Below are 20,833 nucleotides of genomic sequence, written 5' to 3'. Positions count from 1 at the left end.
GAATCACATTGTTGTGGACCTTGTTGGTATATTGTAATTTACAGTCCAACAACCTTCATGTCCTGTGAACCTCTAACGTAAATGTGACAGCAGCGTGGTGGTCAATGTGAGTGTGGAGTGAAGAGGATGGTTTATCCATTTGGAATCCTCAAAATGAACGACATCAGTGTGGAAGTTAAGGAGAATGGCACTTAGGTTAACCACCACTTTTGAAAGGCTGGCTTGTTCGCGTTTGGGTTCTCTCCCATATCATGACACGAAAACAATGAGGTTTCACAAAGGTTGCATATAAAACTTCATTGATTTGATTAAGGCGTCCTGTCCGGTGATAATATAACCAACACAAATTTGGTTTTGTATTTTCATTGTAGTACTAGTAAGTTAAGATTTGTTGTAGTGATCATAACGCGCTCTAAAGGAGGTAAAGGAGTTGTGATCGTTGACTTTAACAGACTTACTAAATCGCCACGTGTCAGTACATTATTCGTGTTTAAGAGGCACAAAGATGGAAAATAATAAAATAGAGAGACCATTTCATTCTCTCTTTCTCTTTTCATTTTGTCTCGACGACGAAGGATCTACGACGGAGCCACGGTGGAGTTGACTCCGCTTAAACCCCCTCCGTCGCCACCGGCGTTCTCCAATTTAAATCCCAATCCACTGATCTCCTCAATCCACCACTCATGGATCGAGCTTCGCTCCTCCTCATCCTCCTTCTCTTCATCACCACCGTCTCTATATTCTTCTTCGATCTGACCACCGCTGATGAATCGCCTATGATTTTCCCGCTAAACTACTCTTCTTTACCGCCGCGAGTCGATGATATTCGCCGCCGCCGTCGTCTCCATCAATCTCAGCTCCCTAACGCTCACATGAAACTCTACGATGACCTCCTCTCTAACGGGTTCGTCTTTTTCTCGATTTAATTACCAATTTAGTCCTATAGTGTGGTTTATGACTCATCTTTATACAGCTACTACACTACACGATTATGGATTGGAACACCACCACAAGAGTTTGCTTTGATTGTAGATACTGGTAGTACTGTTACTTACGTTCCTTGCTCCACTTGTAAACAGTGTGGGAAGCATCAGGTGAGTCTTGCTTGTGTGACTAAGCTTAGAAACTGTTGTTGGTTTTGTAGCATGATTGACCTGAGGGATTTTGTTATTACTGTTTTCAGGATCCGAAGTTTCAACCTGAGTTATCTAGTAGTTACCAGGCTTTGAAATGTAATCCTGACTGTAATTGTGATGATGAAGGGAAATTATGTGTTTACGAAAGACGTTATGCTGAGATGAGTTCGAGTAGTGGGGTTTTAAGTGAGGATTTGATATCTTTTGGTAACGAGAGTCAGCTTTCTCCGCAACGTGCTGTTTTTGGATGTGAGAATGTGGAAACTGGCGATCTTTTTAGCCAACGTGCTGATGGTATAATGGGCTTAGGTCGTGGTAAGCTTAGTGTTGTTGATCAGCTTGTTGATAAGGGTGTTATCGAGGATACGTTTTCGTTGTGTTATGGAGGCATGGAAGTTGGGGGTGGTGCTATGGTACTTGGTAAAATATCTCCTCCTGCTGGAATGGTGTTTTCTCATTCCGATCCTTTCCGCAGGTAGAGTAACTTCATAATATTTGCAGTTGGTTTGTTTGTATTTTGGGAGTAGATTTCGAGCTTCTCACAACATCACTGTAGTTTCGGGTGTTTGCAGTCCGTATTATAACATTGACCTGAAACAAATGCATGTTGCTGGCAAGTCTCTAAAGCTAAACCCAAAGGTCTTTAACGGAAAGCATGGAACCGTTTTGGATAGTGGAACAACATATGCTTATTTCCCCAAGGAAGCGTTTATAGCCATTAAGGCTGCGGTAAGATATTTTAAGTCGTATAAAATGTTTGCTCATCTCTCTGCTCTTTCCTCTTTACGAGTCTCTATCCTCCACTGGTTTGTTTTGGTCTCTGAAGCATTGGTGTTAAGAGATTCCTGTTTATGTTGTATCACGAGTATACAACATATATATATGCTCATCTCTCCTCTTTCCACTTTACGAGTCTCTATTCTCACTAGTTTGTTTTGGTCTCTGAAGCATTTATGTTAACTGCTTCCTGTTTATGTTATTTTTTATTCGAGTAATGAAGCACATCATCACAATTACAATCCATTAGACATTAAGAAATTATATTCTTTTAGTGAGTTGCTAGAGCAGTGTAAAATATTCCTGTCATGCCTAATAGAAAACCTTCGACAAAAGATTGTGCTTTTTGAGCTTATAGTATAAATTGTAGGAGACAAATGCTGATGTTTCTTCCTTATTGTAATCGCATGTGATTATGTGGTATTGCAGGTCATTAAGGAAATTCCATCTCTCAAACGGATCCATGGTCCAGACCCAAATTATGATGATGTTTGTTTCTCTGGCGCTGGGAGGTTTGTTTAAACAACAATATCACGGAATTTCAAATTTTATATGTTTTCTAAGGATACTGCATTTGGATACCAATCAGGGATGTGGCTGAGATACACAATTTTTTTCCTGAGATCGCTATGGAATTCGGAAACGGTCAGAAACTGATTCTTTCTCCTGAGAACTACTTATTCAGGGTAATAACTTGATAAAGTAAATTTGGCTAATCTTTTTCTTGTAAGTACTTGTTTGATCCTTCAGGCAAGTATTAACAGTTTCCATTTGCCTTCCTGACATGCTTATAGCACACTAAAGTTAGAGGCGCATACTGCCTTGGAATATTTCCTGATAGAGACTCAACGACACTCCTAGGAGGTACTGCATGCAAAATCAATTTACATATCTTGCATGCATTCTCATTTCCATGAAAGCATTTTATCATTTAGGCTTTAGTGTCAAAGCAGACCATGTGTTTTCCTGTCTTATCAAGTCAGTTTCAATATCTAATGTTGGGGTTTGCCTTCTTCATCTTATGAGTATAAAGTTGGTACATCTTACATTGTGACCAGGAATTGTTGTCCGCAATACGCTTGTCACGTATGATCGTGAGAATGATAAGCTCGGGTTTCTGAAGACCAACTGTTCTGATCTATGGAGGAGGCTTGCGGCACCAGATTCTCCTGCGCCTACTTCACCAGTTTCCCAAAATAAAAGTTCTAGTATTTCTCCAAGTCCCGCTACAAGCGAGTCTTCTACCACTGATCTTCCAGGTAGTTTAGCCTTGTATGTCTCTATGTTGCTAGTCGCTGTCGTAGTCGCAGTCGTTGGTCGCTAGCGACTGCAAACGAGTAGAACCTATATCTGTCATTGTATATATTGAGAAAATTATTCAGAAGTTTGCTGAATCGAAACATTTCTTGGACATGCCATTATTCTAAATTCTTTTGGAAGACTATATATCCGCATTGAAAGTCTGGTTTTCTGGTGATGAAAAAGTGAAATTCCTCCTAAACTAAATTAAATTACTCCTAAAATAAATTAGTCGTTATTACCCAGAGCCTCATCAACATCATCCATAGCACTGTCATTGGCTACATCAGAACTTCATTTTCTTTTCTATTTTGGCGTTAACTTGTTTGTGGCTATATCTCACGAACATGTAGGTGTTTTCCGAGTTGGAGTTATCACCTTCGAAGTGTCAATTAGCGTGAATAATTCTTCACAGAAGCCTGAGTTCTCAGAGATGGCTGATTTCATTGCCCATGAGTTAGACATTAAAAGTTCACAGGCATGCTTCTAAACAATCATTTGACTAGTTTTTCTCTGTCTGAGGTGCTTTCTTTGTGATTAAATCGTCCCAATGGCTATTCTTTTTGTTAGGTTCACTTGCTGAATATCTCGTCCAGGGGAAATGAGTATCGCCTGAAATGGGGAATCTTTCCCGCACAATCATCTGAGTACATTTCCAATACTACGGCGCTGGTAGTTGTCTTTTTCCTTACAAATGATGGTATAAGTGTTTTCATACGCAAATAAATAGATGTGAGTTGTACTTTGTACCTGATTGCAGAACATAATGCTGCTTCTGAAGGAAAACCGATTACGCCTACCTGGACAATTTGGAAGCTACAAGTTGCTAGAATGGAAGGCTGAGCAAAAGCAGAAACAGTAAGTTCCATTGCTCTCATATCTATGGTCACACTGGTTTAGTGGGTTTGATCTGTCTTACGGGTTTGTAGTGATGCTTTTGTCAGGAGCTGGTGGGAGAAACACGTACTCGGGGTGGTTGCGGGAGTGGTGATATCATTGCTGGTTACTTCGGCGATGATCAAACTTGTATTGGTGTGGAGACGTAGAAAGCAAGAGGAAGCTACTTATGAGCCTGTAAGTGCTGCTGTTAAAGAACAAGAACTTCAGCCTCTCTCCTCTGATACATCTAATGCTTGAGCCTCCCCATCACTTGTAGAGTTTCTATATCTCTCTCTTTCTTTATATATATTTTATATACGTTTGATAGAAAGATATTAAACACAGGAAACAAGATTCCTAATTAAAGACACTTTGATTTTAAGTATATTGATGTAGTTATTACGTTATTTTTGATGTATAAGTTAAAGAAAGAAAATAGAGAAAAAATGGTTGGAATGCTTTTTCGCTTCTTGCTTATTCTGATTTCGAGAGGTGTTTTGGTATTTGAAAGGTTTAGACGTGAGGGTTTGTTTTGTGTGAGACAAAAGCAACTCAAGCACACACTTCATCACTTAGGGTGTATTGATCTCAAAATAGATACGTTTTTGAATGATTTTATGATTTTCTGTGAAATTATCTGCAATCTCATTCTAGGGCTATAAAACTCTGATTATTTTTTCAAGGGTTTTGTCTTGAAATCAAAAATAAGTAAGATAAATAAACATAAATATTCAAAATTTGGATGTTAAACACCGATAAATATTCAAAATCAGCGTAGTCATCTATAACTAAATATACCGAAATAATCTTACAAAAATCAGCGTAGTCATCGATAAGTGGAGATTGAGTTTGTTATGTGGTTATCCTTAAATAATCTTTTGTGTCTAAAATTGATAAAACCGTCTAACTAAACTTAGGGGTTGACGAGGATATAAAAAGACAAACAATGATATAATATATATTTTTTTATATAAAATTTGGTTTTAAAGTTACTTATTAATATGATTGCTGTCAATTCTGCCGGTTAAATACTGTGCAGTTTTTATATTATAATATGTAATTTTTCCTTTTTTCATATTTGTTTTACTTAGTTTAGTATGTTTTGTCGTCATTTAAAATGTAGTATTTTTTAAAAAAAATTCTCTTTTCATCTTTGAATTATAGAAAGTTTAAATAAGATGGTGTCTATAATTTTATATTTAATTTCTTAATTTCCTTTTTAGATTAATTATTTTGATTTCTAAATTCAGCTTCAATTTACATAAGATTGATCATATATTATCATGCTAATAATGTCATGATTTAATTTTAAAAACTTGCATTATTTATTCCATTTCATTTTCTAATTAGAAGTATGTGATAGTTTCTTAGAAACTTTGATATTGTTTATTTTGATTTTTTTTTATAGTTATAAAATGTAAGATCAATAGATGTTTCTTATTTTCTAATAGTTTTAATTTAATTGTAGTATTTTGAATTTCTTACTCATAAGTTCTACTTTCAGATTTATCTAAGACTCACAATATCATCCTTTGTTGTTTACAATTTTTATTTCTTAGTTTCTCAACTTTTATTGGTTGGTCATATGCTCATTGCAATCACATAGATTTTTTTATCTTAGTTTTTTTTTTATAATAAATATGTCATCAATTATTGCTATGTGATATAATTTTATTCAAAAAATCTTTTTGTCAACAGTTTTTATGGTTAAATAAATTATGCAAATTAAGTGAAAGTAAAAAGACATATATTTGGCATACTGTATTCTTTAGGTGGTCCTAAAGAGAATGTTCCAACGGTAATATATGATTAGGTGATTCATAAATTGATGTAAATAAGTTAATAAGATAATAGGTTGAATGATGGTTTGCATGTAAAATAATATCTGAAGAAGGTGTGTAATCATATTTGATGCGAGATTGAGAAATCATGTATTTGAATTTGGCAATAGCAATAATGAAGAAAAATTAACGATGAGGAGAGCAGTAAACCAAAGATTATCAAAAAACAAGAAAAATATAAAAGGAGCCATGAACTAAGAAGAAGGTGGAACTGAAGAATTCAAAGAGGATGCAAGAAAATAATGGAGAAGATTCAAGTGAAGTGTTGTATCATGCAGTCCAAAAACAAAGCATAGTACCTTACTAGAAGTCAGGATGGACCCGACTTCTAAGATTGTGAAATAAAAAAAAGTCGTAACGGAAGCGACTAAAGATGAATTATGAAGAGGGGAGTATTGAAGTTCTAATAGCAAGAACTTAAAGAAAGAGTTCAAGAGTGGTATCCAAAAACAGAAGAAAAGATCGAAGTCAAGCTAATACAAGATTTTCATACAACGCCAAGACAAAATTGACCAAGCTAGAAAATGAAGGAAAAGGAAGAAGTCTCGAAAGATAAGAGGCCAAATAGGAGATTGAGTCAGTAGAAGAACCAAGGTGAAGCTAAGGAGAATTCGAGGATGAATTCTATTAAGAAGAGGAGAATGTAATACTCCATACTAAACCTAAAAATATACGGGAATGACATGGACATGACCATGAAATAAATTAAGAAGAAGTTGAGAAGGCTGTAAGAAGAAGTAAAAACCAAGTTGGAGCTAAGAAATAATTTTCTTTTAGAAAATCAAGTTGCCAAAGACTCTTATAGCCGATCACCGAAAGGAAAAGTGATTCGGTTAATTTTATTTGAGTTTGAGGATTTTAGGGAAGCTAAAAAGAGATAAAATAGAGTATTTTATCTTGAAAAATTAGTTTTTCATAGAGGAATTATTTTTGGGACAATGACACATAAAACTAGTCGAAACGGGATATTCCAGCGAGAAACGGTTAACGGCTTGTGAGAGTTAAGCTTAGAATCAATTAGAAGTGTTTTGATTGGTCAAGAGACGACCAAGTGGCTCATTATCAGCCAAGAAAACAGGATAGAGGCGTTGGTTAGCTGTTGTGCCATGTGTTATCTTTAAGAAGTGGATAAACATGGTTAATTTGGAATGGCAAGTTGTGATTGGTAGAGAAGTGAACGTGAGACACTAGTTTAGGTGACTAAACAACCTTAACACCGACTTTAGGAGAGTAAAAATAGGCAGCCTTCGTTCATTAGTTTTAGCACACCAAAGATCAACCAAAAACCTTAGTTAAAATTCCTATTTCGATTTTGAAGACTCTAGAAGTTTCTGAGTAGCTCAAGGAAGTTTGTCGAAGAAGTAAGCAAGCGAATAGGTAAGTAGCTTAGTCTTAGTTTCAGTTTCCCTCCTAGCTTTTCTGTTTAGATCCCAATTTAAGCTTATCTTAATGATGTGAAATCTAGAGCTTTCGAGTTCAAGTGGATCTAGCTAGTCGGAGACGTAAAACCAAGTGCAGCTTCAGCCGAACCTTGTGAGTACCAAACACATGTGGAGTAGCAAATGTTTAAGTTTATTTATTTATTTGAAATTGCGTGTGAGATTGAAGTTTATAGTTGATTGAATTGTTTGGTTATTATTTTAATTATAGTAATTGTTGCATTTTAGGTTCGTGTTCTATCACATTATAGCTTATGATCATTGTTGTGTGATTTGTTTGATGTGAGCTATAACGTTCACTTCTCTAACAATCACAACAGGTCAAAAGTAATTTTGCCATTCTCAGCCAATAAAACAGGATAGAGGAGTTGGTGAGCTGTTGTGCCATGTGTTATCTTTAAGAAGTGGATAAGTACGGTTAATTTAGAATGGAAAGTTGTGATTGGTGGAGAAGTGAATGTGAGACACTAGTTTAGGTGACTAAACAACCTTAACACCGACTTTAGGAGAGTAAAAATAGGCAGCCTTCGTTCATTAGTTTTAGCACACCAAAAATCAACCAAAAACCTTAGTTAAAATTCCTATTTCGATTTTGAAGACTCTAGAAGTTTCTGAGCAGCTCAAGGAAGTTTGTCGAAGAAGTTAGCAAGCGAATAGGTAAGTATCTTAGTCTTAGTTTCAATTTCCCTCCTAGCTTTTCTGTTTAGATCCCAATTTAAGCTTATCTTAATGATGTGAAATCTAGAGCTTTCGAGTTCAAGTGGATCTAGCTAGTCGGAGACGTAAAACCAAGTGCAGCTTCAGCCGACCCTTGTAAGTACCAAACACATGTGGAATAGCACATATAGGTTTTATTTATTTATTTTGAAACTGCGTGTGAGGTTAGTTTATAGTTTATTGAATTGTTTGGGTTTTATGTTTATTATAGTAATTGTTTCACTTTAGGTTCATGTTCTATTACGTTATAGCTCACATCAAACAAATCACACAACAATGATCATAAGCTATAATGTGATAGAACATGAACCTAAAATGCAACAATTACTATAATTAAAATAATAACCAAACAATTCAATCAACTATAAACTTCAATCTCGCACGCAATTTCAAATAAATAAATAAACTTAAACATTTGCTACTTCACATGTGTTTAGTATTTCCAAGGTTTGGCTGAAGTTTCACTTGGTTTTACATCTCCAACTAGCTAAATCCACTCGAACTCGAAAACTATGGATTTCATATCATCAAAATCCGCTTAGATTGGGATCTTAAAAAAAAGCTAGAAGGGAAATTGAAACTAAGACTAAGCTACTTACTTAGTAGCTTACTGACTTCCTCGAAAAACTCCCTTGAACTGCTCCGAAACTTCTGAGGTCTCCGAAAACGAACTAGGAATTTTAACTAAAGTTTTTGGTTAATTTTTGGTGTGCTAAAACTAATGAACAAAAGCTGCCTATTTATACTCTCCTAAGGTCGATGCTAAGGCTTCTTAGTCACCTAAACAAGTGTCTCACGTTCACTTCTCCACCAATCACAACTTGCCATTCTAAATTAACCGTACTTATCCACTTCTAAAGATAACGCATGGCACAACAGCTCACCAACTCCTCTATCCTGTTTTATTGGCTGAGAATGGCAAGATTTTCTAAAACAAAATTACTTTTGAGCTCCAACTTGATTTTTACTTCTTCTTAAAGCCTCCTCAACTTCCTCAAGTTCTTCTTAATTTATCTTTTCTTTAGCACAAAATTCCAATTTTACTCATTAGCGCTCTTTTGACTATCTTTCGAGTCAATTCTATGAATCTAAAAACTTACTGATTCTTTTTGGCTAAAACCTTTCAAGCTTTTTTATATTTTAATCACATGCCTCTGCCCACTGAATGCTTCATTTTCTTCCTTCCCAACTGTTTCTTAGTTGCTGGACTAATTACCGAAAAATAGCGACTTTCGCAAGACGACTATCTGCTCCTGTTGAACCTTAGCGTCTATTTTTAAATAATATTTGCAGAACTTTGATGTCAGTTCTCTTACCTACTGATTAACTCTAGTCTTTCTTAAAAATGCTCTTCCTCAACTTTTTCTTCTTGGTAAAGTCGTTCAACTATCTTACTGCATCTTTCATCTCCGATTATTTTCTAAGTAATAATATCTCAAGACAAGCCCTCTAGATCCCTTCTACTGATCTTTAGTCATTATTGTTCCTTTGGTTTTTAACCAATCTTCCCCTCTTTTGTTTTATTTTCCTCGTTGGTCGAATGGTCATGTCCACGTCCTTCCAATATGTTTTAAGGTTTAATACAGAGTTTTACATCCTTTTTTCTAAGCACTATTAATAGTGCTACAGTAACTATCCATCATTAAATTGGAAAAATAGATCAATAACTAAAACTGAACCACCTTTCATCTTCTCTATTTTTTTTCTTCTATAATTTAAGCTATCATTTTTAAAGTGCAGATTGATGGAGGGATTGAGCCTGAAAGAAGACATGATTAATGGAGACGGAGAAAACTAATGAATGAATTCCTTTTGTGACAAAAAAAAAAAAAAACAAGGGTTGGCACGTCTATGGTACATTTCTCTTTCGATATTTTTTTATTATCTTACCAAATTGTTAAATGACATTTTATTTACGTCTCAAGTTGAGACTCTCAACCTTGTTTTAAAGCCTTGTTTTCCAAAAGTCTTCAAAAACTCGTGTAAAAATATGTAGGTGATGGTGTCAACCAACATTAGCCTCAAAAACGACTTTCAACTTCATCTCTTTGGTAAGAATTTTTATTTTGTTCCAAATTGTTCAAATACTTTCAAATAAGACTTATATCATAAGCCAAAACTTCTAAAAACCATGATATATCAGATATCATATTAAAAATATGGCTTAACTTATCCCAAAAGATAACTCAAAAATTTTAAAGCTACCACATTTTTTATATATTAACCAAAGATCTTTATTCCAACCAATGGGAGACATTAGACTCTTATAAGAACTCTTATAAAATTAGCAGGCAAGGTGTTTCTGTTATGTGTTATGTTTTATCGATTTACAATTGGATTTTCTATACAATGATACTAGTAGAAACTAGTGTACTACAAAGTTACAAATTAAACCGTTCAATTTTTTTGAATTGTTTAAATGGAAAACATTTGCATTTCGCTTTCTTATGCGGCCGCTAGATGTCATCACACTACTAGGCCACTTTAGTTCACTTTTGTATTAATAAACAAAAACCCACTTTGATCTGCATATCCACCTGGATCACATACAAAACCCTATTTTCCCTTTTTGTTTTTAACCTTCTTTAATCAGCAAGAACAGCCAAAAAGATCAATAAAATCTCAGATCTTTCATGGACCACTTCCGTTGCAGGAGTACAAACAAGATGGCCAGGACCCACGTTGTTGTCGGTTCCAGACCGTGTTGCTTCATCTGTGCCATGGAGGAAAAAGACCCTTGTGTAAGAAAAGCATGGTTAGAGTTATCTCTGAGAGATTTGCACATGACAAGAGACGACACAGAGCTCGCACTCACACTTACTTTTATTTGGAGATACGCCATGGCCGACCCTGAGAACCCTGAGTTACCGTCTCTTGGGGTCTTCGAGTGCATGACAAGGTTAATGAAGAAAGGTCTTGAGGATGTAGAATGGGTAATGACTGGCCAAAACGTGTATGTTCCTTACTATGCTGTTCATATCATTGGATCTTACACCATGAAGAAGCCTGAGTTTGCTGTAAAAGCTGTGGAGTCTGGAGTTATAGCTCCATTGCTTGAGCTTATGACTGGAAAGATGAGTTGGGTCGAGCAAAGAGTCGTTGTTAGGGCGTTAGGTCACTTGGCGAGCTACGAGAGGACGTTTGAGGCTGTGGCTGCTTACGAGAATGAAGTGGTGAGATTAGCCATGGAGATTGCAACGACATGTGTTGATGTTGTGTATGAAGAGTTTGTGAGTGTTCAAGCAAAAGAAGGAAGAGTTAGGTATCACTGTGACTTGCTTACTAGAGGACTTGGAGGGTTAGAGATGGAAGACCAAAAAGCTGAGGAATGGGCAAGTCAGCTCCAATGCTGGTCACTTCATTTACTCAATTGCTTTGCTTACAAGCATAGGTCTATTTCTCTTATTTGTAACAAAAACTTTCTCAAGGATCTTAGCCAAATGTGGGGTGGATTGGTTAACCACACGTCTCGTGCAGGCATCGGACTGATCCGGATTCTTTGTTATAGTAAACAAGGGAGAGAACATGTCTCAGGATCAAAAGATATGATATTGAGTCTATGCAATCTCTCTCGGTCTTCTGATGATTGGCAATACATGGGTATAGATTGCCTTTTGCTGCTTCTCAAAGACCAAGAAACAAGGTACAAAGTCATAGAGATGTCATTGTTTTATCTAGTAGACCTAGTTGAGGTTAAAGCTCTTGATGTCAGACCAAACCTAGGAGATCGAATAACTAAGGTTCTTTTAATGCATTACAACACAAAGAAAGGTTGTGTCTACACTCACAAGGTCCAAAAAGCCTTAAAAGAACTATGGAGGAACAAAGTAGAGAGGAGAAAGAGGGAGAAAAAGATGATGAGTGAGAATCAAGAATTGCTGACAGAGACAAGTGTTGTTGTGAATTTGATTAAGCAGCAAGCAAACCAATTGCTTTGTGTAGGAGACATAGAGGGAGCTATTAGATGCTACACTGAAGCGATAGGCTTATGCCCTTTGAAACTGAGGAAAAAGAGAATGAATCTATATAGCGACAGAGGAGAGTGTTACTTACTCCTTGGAGATGTAGATGCGGCCATAAGTGATTGCACAAGAGCTCTTTGCTTGTCGGAACCAGTGAATTCGCACGGTAAAAGTCTTTGGACAAGATCAAGAGCTTATGACATCAAAGGGCTTTCAAGAGAAAGCTTGATGGACTGTATCATGTTTGTCAATGGCCGCTGCTTTCGTGGTAAAATCCCTTACTACGCTGCTCAAATGATCAGCAAACAGATGGAGGCTACGTGGCTATTCGAAAAGGCTAGAGCAGCAAAGCTTAGCAGGATGATGCTCAAGGATAAATATCACTTAACCGGTATATTTTCTTTTACATATGTGTGTGTGAATAAAGGATTTTGGATCTCTTCTGTATAACACAAGATTGTTATTTTTCCCTCTTAAGGCTTGTCGATGATCGCAGAAGAACCCAAGAAGAAGAAGAAGGAAGGAATGGTGATGGAAAGGAAGAAACCTGATCACTTACATTGAGCAATCTATTTAGCATCTCATTCGGTCCTCATTAGTTGTTTTCCTTTTCATTTTAAATTAGACTGACTAGTACTTTTTGTGATGGATTAGTATCTTTCTTTTTATTTCGAAACAATGTGAACTTGTTAACAAAAAAAAATGAAAAATAAACACAAGAGTTGATTACAAAAAAAAGCTTATGGCTAAGGAGTTGCAATGACCCAAAATTTTTGGAAATGCCGGTTTTGAAACTAAAGGAGCTGCTTGTATCAGATAGTCAAAAATAGTTACGGTGTGCTATCTAGTTGACTGAAAATTAATTTGTAACTAGAAAATCTTATTCTTGTTTTTTTTTTGTAATTTGTAAAATGATTTTATTTACTATTCATCCACATATTTACTAAAAAATAAACCCTAGCTAGTAAAGACAATTTGCTCAAGTTCACCAAAATCACAACTATAATTACGCCTATATAGTCTTTGAGGGTAACTTTTGGTTATTGTGTCATGTGATCACTTTTCCTAGTTGAGTTTTCTTCTACTTTGTCCTTACAATTTGAAATGAATTAAACTTCTATAGATAAGATCGAATCCTTAAACATTATGAACAAAAAACTAAAGTTACGATGATACACCAACACTAAAAACATATTTGAAAATTCGTATATATTTATCATTTATGGGTTCTTCTTAGTAGTTACAACGTTGTTTTCTTGGCATCGGATAGAGTGGAAATGAGTATTTTATGTGAAGAAGTAAATGGCGGAAAGGTGCGAGTCACATAGAAGATGGGGAGGACCACAAAACCACAATAAGGTCCGCGTGATCTTTTTAACTCATTCTTTTACTTAAATATATGGTTTAGTGTAGAGTGTAGACAATAATTTCACGACTTTGCGTACATCATTTGGACTAATTAAGCACTCTACTTTTTATAATTTATTTACCAGAAATGTCAATCAGAATAATAATGAAGTTATGGAAAATCCTAAAACATTATACCTGACTACTCAAGACCCGGTTCCTGGGCTGGATCAGAATTTTTTTTCATATAGATACCTTTTTCATTGCTTATAGACTTATAGTGAGAGGTGTCCAACACAATTCAAAGATGGGCAGTACAAAGATGAACGGTCAATAACAATAAGTCGAGTAAATATTGAGAGGGTATCTTGGGGAGGATTATTCGGTTTGGGCTTCACGGGTTCACTATTAGACGGACTTTGACGGTCCCCAGTATACTTCCAATAGTAACCTATAAAAGAATATAATGCACAACCATAGGTCTGTGTAATGCCCATGTAAGATCGCAGACATGATCACGTACACACACATGTTACACTAAAATGTGCTCCAACCGTATCCGGGACCTAGTCTGTCCCAACCAGCCTAAGCAGTCCCAACGACGGGTCTAGTGAGAAGCTCTAAAACTTGATTTGGATGTTTTATAGAAAAAAAATTCAATCGATGTTGACATAAATTTTTTGGAACCGGCATTTAATAGGGGTAGGTTTGTATGATGTAATAGGAGTAGGTTTGTATTTCAATCAATTTGGAACATTTGAAGTCTCTAGCACTGGATGCAAGTATTGAGTTTTGAATCTTTAGGGGTTGTATTATGAATTGACGTTTGAGGTTGAAATGGCCATAGAACAGACACAATGGTATAAATCTCTTGGGCCTTGACGATTAAATTATCATCAGAAGCTTATAAATAATGATTCTGCTTTTTCTATTGAATTAATCGATACATTAAAGTGGATTTGGACATCTGCGGCTCTCTCTCCAAAACAGCAACCACATCCTTCACAGTGATTGTCCTTACCACTTTTGGTTGAGGAGACGAACCTTGGTTTTTCCCTACTCTTCGACCACCTGAAAACATGAATCCAGAGCTTATTATCACAAACAAAACCACGAGGAACTCAATAGACAAAAGCCACATCACAACTAGACTCTTAGCATTTCTAACACTAGGAGCAATTCATGTATTCGAGGAGGGTTTTTGAGCTTTGTTCATTCCTGATTCTTTACTCTTACGTAAAAAGCGGTTATATAATGGACTTACCATTTCCAGAAAACCGTCGTCCACCATCTTGCCTGTCCTTAGAGTTCTTTCCTCCACCTGAAGTAGCTTTCTGACTCCCATCTTTACCACCTTCAGATACAGATTTTTGACGAGCTTCAGCCATTAATTGCCATTTTAAAAATGTATCATCTCCTCCGACAGCAGCACGAGCAGCAACATTTGCAGCTGTCGTTCTCATTTTGTCATCATCCTCCTTATTTACCTTCACATATCGAAACCAATAGTCTAAGAACAATGCAAAGATAATTTTGACGTGACTCTACAACTGCTAATAATTTCTCCATACCTTCACACCCTTTGAACGGTTATCTTCTTTCTCCTTCTCACTGTCAACTCCACCATCACCTTCTTCACTCTGCAGCAAGAAGAACCAATTTTGTCATGTCTGTGTGCTGTAGTAAATATAAGAACATAGGTAATGAGCTCAAAACCGACCTCACTCGGTTTCTTAAGCTTTTCAGCTTCAGCCTGCTTCTTCTCCCATTCTTCCTTCACCTTCTGGTTCATTTCATTAATTTGTAGGCGAATATCTGATGTGATAAAAGTCCGGTGTCTAGATTTCTCAGCATCAACCCGCTGAAGAAGAATTTTTACCTTGAGAAAGAATAGATACAAAAATGTTGAAGCAGGTCGTAAGAGAAAATAAGACTGACCTGCTTTGACAACCGAATTATATGGGATAATAATCCTCGCATCCTTTCCTCCACACACTGAGAGACAAATACATGAGAAAAGGGGAAAAAAAGAAAAAGAAGCTCAAGTACTGTAAGCAAATAATGCACAAGTTGACTTCTCACCAAAGACAAGCACCTTTCGACATCATTGCTTATCTGCTTTATACCCGCTTTCGCCACTGCCAGATATGAGAAACATTTGTAAGCTTCTTCTCCAAGTGATTCCATAACTAGAAATTAAAATAGAAGAAGATATGGGAAGTATCCAAACTAATTTCCGCCAGTTTTCTTTGCAGCGGATTTTTATGCAAGATTAATCTTTCTTCTTCTTCGTGCACAACTCTCCGAGATGCTTCGGAAACACGAGCATCCTCCTTGGCCCCAGAGAATAATTGTTCTTCCTCTTCCTAAACCAAATGCAGACAAAAAAAAAAGTTTATTCAGTAATCTACTTCCAGATATAAATTGAAAACTGAATCTACCAGGAAACGCACCCTGAGATTAACACCACTGACTGCAGTGACATCATTGAGCTGTTCAATACTTTGATCCATAGAATTCCCTGCTACTTTTTGCTTCTTACTGCAAGTTGATCCATGCAAAACAATTATGATTTTATTTTACTTGGGGACTCAAAAAGAAAAATGCTTTAAGCTTTAAAAATTCATACAACCGAAATCTCTTATTAAATTTGCTAACTGAAAAAGAGTGACTCAAGAAAATTGTTCCCCATGTCTTAGCCTGAGCAGATCAATTACCTTGGTGGTGGAGGTGAAGAACCTAATGTCTCCAGAGGTTTTTTCTGACCAACAGAAGGCTTTTTGGGTGGCATCCTAGCATTAATTCCTCCTTGAGAGGTTCCTAATGGGCCACGAGAATTCATCTGATGGATACACAAACAATGTCAATGAGAGATTGTCCAACTGAAATACCGAGGTTGTTACAAATAACTAGGAAAATATGCAGGGGATGTTGACGCGCCATGGTTGCCCCAGGAGCTCAAAAACAAGAACAGTTGAGACTAACTTTTATAATGAGAAAATTATATATTAATAGATCTCTTACTGTTGTACTAGCGTCTAGTTGAGTTGTCATGGAAGGAGATACAGAGCTTGCAGGCGCCATGTTGTTAGGTGTTGATAAACCCATTCTAGAGGAATCCTTCTCTAAGTCCTCATTCGAAGTTACTGAGGTTGCATTATTCTTTTCAAAACTTTGATCAACTGATTCTTGCTTAACAAGGGACACTAATGATCCTTGACCAGGTGCAGAATTTAGAGGTAATGATGAGCTGTTCTGGAAGTGTGATGTAACGCCACCTTGAACCCTATTCGGGTCATTTACAGAACTTGGCCTCTCAAATTTGGGCATAGTCATCATGTTTGTGGTAGATTGGGGGGGTCCTCCAAGACCAGTTGATCCCACAGTCGGGTTATGTGCCCCATGTCTCATATGGGAATCATGAAGGTGCGGTCTCAACGCGGAACCAGAAGCATTGGTGTTTGGACCGGGATATGTGTGATAACTACCAGAGGTAGTATACATAGGAAAAGAACTTGGTGGATGCTGCATCTGGTGCTGCGGATGTTTGGTAAGTCCCTGCACCGTAGCTGAACTGCCTAAGGTGCCTGAAGTTGAGGAAGGTAGTTGGTTAAGGTGGACTGCCCGAGGATCAGACTGCGATTTTTGATTATTGATTTCTGCGATGGAATAGATTTAATCAGGAAATAATAAGATATATCTAAAAAGAGTATAGAATATTATAAAAGTGTACGAAAAAATAAAAAAAAAATGCATCAGTGAATAATTTATACCAGTAGAAGGAGCTTGAATCCCAATTTTTCCTTGGTTATAGTTCATCTGAAAACAATGAGCACAGATTATAAGTAAAGAAGAATCTAGACCCACTTAATCACACCCATGGTAAATTGCTCAAAAGTACAGATGCTTCAACGATTGACAATTTTGTTTGATGGAATTATGATCCCAGTTCAAAAAGCAAAACCTTTATTAAAATAGTGGAAAACAGAACAAAGTAAAAACTCCCAAAGGGAATGACTTTGGTTCTCTCGGATACACCAATAAACCCCAAATCCCTCCAAAGTCTTGGAAGAAGTTCATAAACGAGCGTCAACCTTATAAATATAGGAAAAGATAACTCCCAAACAAAAAAGGGAAAGAAAAGAAATAGAAATCCTATTGTTATCAGGAAATAACAAAAAATGGAAATCGTACTTAGAATTGGAGTAAAAATTTTGTATCATATTACTGTTTGATATGGGAAATAAGATAAAAATCGTCTCAGTTGGTATACTTAACGTCTTAAACTAGTCCCACTTTGCAGACGTTGACCACAAACTCTGGAAGTACATATTTAGCACCCTTTTAACATGTCCACTAAAAAAAATATCAGACATAGTGTGACCAAAATGTGGGACAAAGTCAGTAAAAATCATATGATTAATCATTCCAGGGATAAGTCTGATAACCTTAGAAAGAATTATAATCGCTAAGATAGTGTTTAATAAAAAAAAAAAATCTCGACTTTTTGGTTGTGAAGAAAATAGAGGAAGATTTAAGGTTTTGCCTAATTCATGAAGCCACTGCAAGGTAGAGGAAAGAAGTGAAAGCGAGAAAAGATGCAGACAGTGCAAATACGACCTTCTGGTTAAGGATTTTGGAAAAGAGGCAACAGAGAGATACAAAAACGTTTCAAACATTGAGGTATGAAAAAACCTAACAGCTGGAAACTGGAAAATCAACCAAACAAAGTTCCCATCAACTGGAATCTGGTAAAGAAAAAATCAGATCACAGAAATACAGTATCGTGAAGGATAATAAGATGGTGTTCCATAAAACCAATATCATATTATCGTGAAGGATGCCAGCCTAGAAGTATATATTCTAAAAACCAGTTGAATTAAAGATCACCAGATGTAGCTCATGTCAGACTCAGACCATTCAAGCTAATAAAAAAAAACAATAGTCCTTTAGATCCAGCTAAATTTAAAGGACAAAAGTAAAAAAATTAGAGCCTCAAAAGCAGACTTAAATAGACAATTCCAACATGATTCCGTTCACAAGCTAATACTCTAAGTCGGTTTTCTGGTTTTATTTACTACATGACACAAAATATGGAAAATGGTAATACCTGCTGCAGTTTACTAACTGCCAACCTGAGCATCTGATCGCCTACAATATCCTTCATATGTCTTGTGAACCCCTCTTTGGGGATTTCATTTTTCTGCAAAAAGAAAGTATCAGAAGGAAAGCAATGATATTGCAATAGCTTTCGAACAGAATTTCAAATGATTCCACTGATAGACATACCTTAAGTCTAGCATATAAGGTACGGAGCTGCAGTGCTCTATCTTTATCGAGTTGAGCCATTAAGGTAGGAAGCAAAGCAGCAAATGGTACTTGCTTAGGGTTGCGGTTCATAGGGTTAGCAGACGGTTCCACTCCCCGAGCCTGTTGACTACTCATCTTTTGCAGTTTCACATACTGAGATTCACTCTCTTGAACATTATGTGATCTATCTGGTTCATTACCAGTAGGATTCTTTTCAGAAATCGGCAACCCAATTGTTTGGGGTACCTGCGATGGATTCTCCCACAGTTGACCTGCTCGATGAAGGTCTTGAGGCTGGTTGTGTTGTAAATGAGATTCATTGGCTCGTTTCAAATCATGTTGATGTTGATTTTCTAAAGTCGATCCTTGTTGCTCCTTCATCTGAGTACTTTCAAGGCTGTGCTGCGTCTGGACACTGATATTAGCATCTCCAATACCATTCTTCCATGGCGCAAACTGCTGGCTGGGAGGATGGTTGTTTCCTATAGAAATAATTCAAGCAACTGGTTGATGAAACTACAGTCACAAGTTAAACTGGAGGAAAAATCAGATAATGCCCAAAAAGGAAACCAGGACCATCACCCTACTATCTACCCTAGCTAATAAGTCCCATCACATTGATCGTTTTCAATGACTCAACAAGCATATATACAGGCTCTTGCCGATAACAAAATATATGCCGCTATTAGCATACAACAGCCCTTAAAAACTAGTCTTTCATGACCTTGATAATTGCTTTAATGTAGGATTGAAACTTTCTCACATGTCAGTAGATAAGAGAAGTTTACAATATAACCTAACATAGACATCTTCTTTAGTTATCCATGTTCCAAGAGTAATAATAATGTATCAGAAACTACTCTTTATATCGAAACAAGCACAACTTTGCTAACATGCCAAAGCTTCCCCAGATACTTAATAGCTTCACAGTGACAAGTCATTTTCTCATTACATTGGATCGCGCATCCACTCTAAGAGAAACCCACAACAAAAAAAATCCTATCTTTACTTCCAATACTGCACCTAAACCGGTACATAAGTTCAAGAATCTGACACAGAGCTCCCTCAGAAACTAAACAAAAACGTTCTGTAAGTCGTATGCAATAGGTTTCAAACTACAGCTCTCATCAAAAAGCAGGCTACAATTACAATCTCAGACGTAGAATCTAACTAGCCCTATCTTAAAAACTCGAATTTTGTAGAGAATCATACCAGGATTCGTCCCGAGTGGCATTGAAGTTGTCATAGAACCTTCAATATCTCGATTCAGAGCAGCTTGGAAAGCATCTACATCAGCTCCCGAATGCATCGACTCATCCTAACCAACACAATTCGACCGGAATCAAAAATCACTAACGACGCTTCAAGCCACCGAGCAAGGGCATCACACAAAATTGGATTTTGAAAAAAAAAACGAAATGAGATATAGAAACCTAACCTCGTCTTCTTCAAGGAGCTTGAAAATTGAAGGATCCATTGAAAAAAAAAAAAAAAAAAAAAGCTTACGCTGTGGAAGAAAAGGCAGAGAGACCTCTCGGCGAAGATGAATTAAAAGGAAACATTGTGTTATAAAATCTCGATTGGTAAATTTCAGATTGAGTCCTTGCATAAAGATTATATCACATAAGAGTCCTAACCTAAACGGTGTCGTTTAATGCAGGAGTCAAAACGGTGTCATTTTCTCTGTTGCGACCTGCGAACTGTCTAAAGGGAGTTTTTTACTGGTTTGTTTAAGAACTGTATGTCGTTTTAATATATGAAACAAAACGCTGTCGTTTGATTTGTTACTGTACCGCGGATATGTAAAACGCTTCGTTCTGTTTTTCGAAGCATTGTATGTCGTTTTTGGTTTTAACAACTTGTATGTAGGCATGAACAAAATTAAATCGTAACCGTATTTTGGATCGTAACTGTACCGTATCTGAACCGTAACCAGACTGTAACCATATAAAATGGTTAAAATCTGTAACCATTAACCATAAATATATAGTTAAATTATATTAACTATAACTGTTAATTAACTATAACCGTATCAAAACCGTTAGTTAACTGCATAGTTAAACTATAATTTGTTAACCGTAACCGTTTTAAATACTAATAATTATTTATTTAATATAAATCATATG

General features: G+C 36.4%; 3 protein-coding genes and 1 long non-coding RNA gene across 7 annotated transcripts; 2 read left to right on the top strand and 2 right to left on the bottom strand.

Moving 5' to 3' along the window:
- The first annotated feature begins 488 nt into the window (after positions 1-488).
- LOC104725162 (aspartic proteinase 39) lies at positions 489-4,552 on the top strand. 4 transcript variants are annotated; one of them, XM_010443773.3, is made up of 12 exons: positions 489-904; positions 974-1,094; positions 1,184-1,611; positions 1,709-1,865; positions 2,343-2,425; positions 2,503-2,599; positions 2,708-2,777; positions 2,972-3,172; positions 3,566-3,690; positions 3,783-3,884; positions 3,973-4,070; positions 4,142-4,552. In XM_010443773.3, exons 1-12 carry the CDS (start codon positions 684-686, stop codon positions 4,347-4,349), a joined length of 1,911 nt encoding a protein of 636 aa, XP_010442075.1. In that variant the 5' UTR covers positions 489-683; the 3' UTR covers positions 4,350-4,552. The 4 variants fall into 4 exon arrangements, with proteins under 4 accessions (XP_010442075.1, XP_010442076.1, XP_087330642.1 ...); XM_010443774.3 differs by having other exon boundaries at positions 515-904; positions 4,157-4,552; XM_087474516.1 differs by having other exon boundaries at positions 523-904; positions 1,693-1,865; positions 4,157-4,552.
- A 5,823-nt stretch (positions 4,553-10,375) lies between these two features.
- Positions 10,376-12,673, bottom strand: LOC147934912 (uncharacterized). The gene is made up of 2 exons (XR_015571055.1): positions 10,910-12,673; positions 10,376-10,801 (listed from the first exon to the last, which is right to left on the bottom strand). It is a non-coding gene; the product is annotated as an uncharacterized LOC147934912 (long non-coding RNA).
- LOC104725160 (uncharacterized) lies at positions 10,755-12,788 on the top strand. The gene is made up of 2 exons (XM_087471782.1): positions 10,755-12,441; positions 12,529-12,788. The coding sequence occupies exons 1-2, from the start codon at positions 10,755-10,757 to the stop codon at positions 12,612-12,614; spliced, it is 1,773 nt and encodes a 590-aa protein (XP_087327908.1). The 3' UTR covers positions 12,615-12,788.
- Positions 12,789-14,182: 1,394 nt separating this feature from the next.
- LOC104725159 (transcription initiation factor TFIID subunit 4b) lies at positions 14,183-20,299 on the bottom strand. The gene is made up of 15 exons (XM_010443765.2): positions 20,146-20,299; positions 19,920-20,025; positions 18,687-19,189; positions 18,508-18,600; positions 17,171-17,216; positions 16,422-17,056; positions 16,115-16,239; positions 15,851-15,938; positions 15,628-15,763; positions 15,480-15,535; positions 15,336-15,392; positions 15,118-15,258; positions 14,969-15,037; positions 14,662-14,884; positions 14,183-14,468 (listed from the first exon to the last, which is right to left on the bottom strand). Exons 1-15 carry the CDS (start codon positions 20,182-20,184, stop codon positions 14,326-14,328), a joined length of 2,460 nt encoding a protein of 819 aa, XP_010442067.2. The 5' UTR covers positions 20,185-20,299; the 3' UTR covers positions 14,183-14,325.
- Between the last annotated feature and the right edge of the window lie 534 nt (positions 20,300-20,833).

Source organism: Camelina sativa, chromosome 11, assembly GCF_030686135.1.
Source record: "Camelina sativa cultivar CO46 ecotype springtype chromosome 11, ASM3068613v1".
NCBI classification, from domain to species: domain Eukaryota; kingdom Viridiplantae; phylum Streptophyta; class Magnoliopsida; order Brassicales; family Brassicaceae; genus Camelina; species Camelina sativa.
Note: the sequence above shows the minus strand (reverse complement) of the source record. Positions and strands in the feature narration are given on the sequence as shown.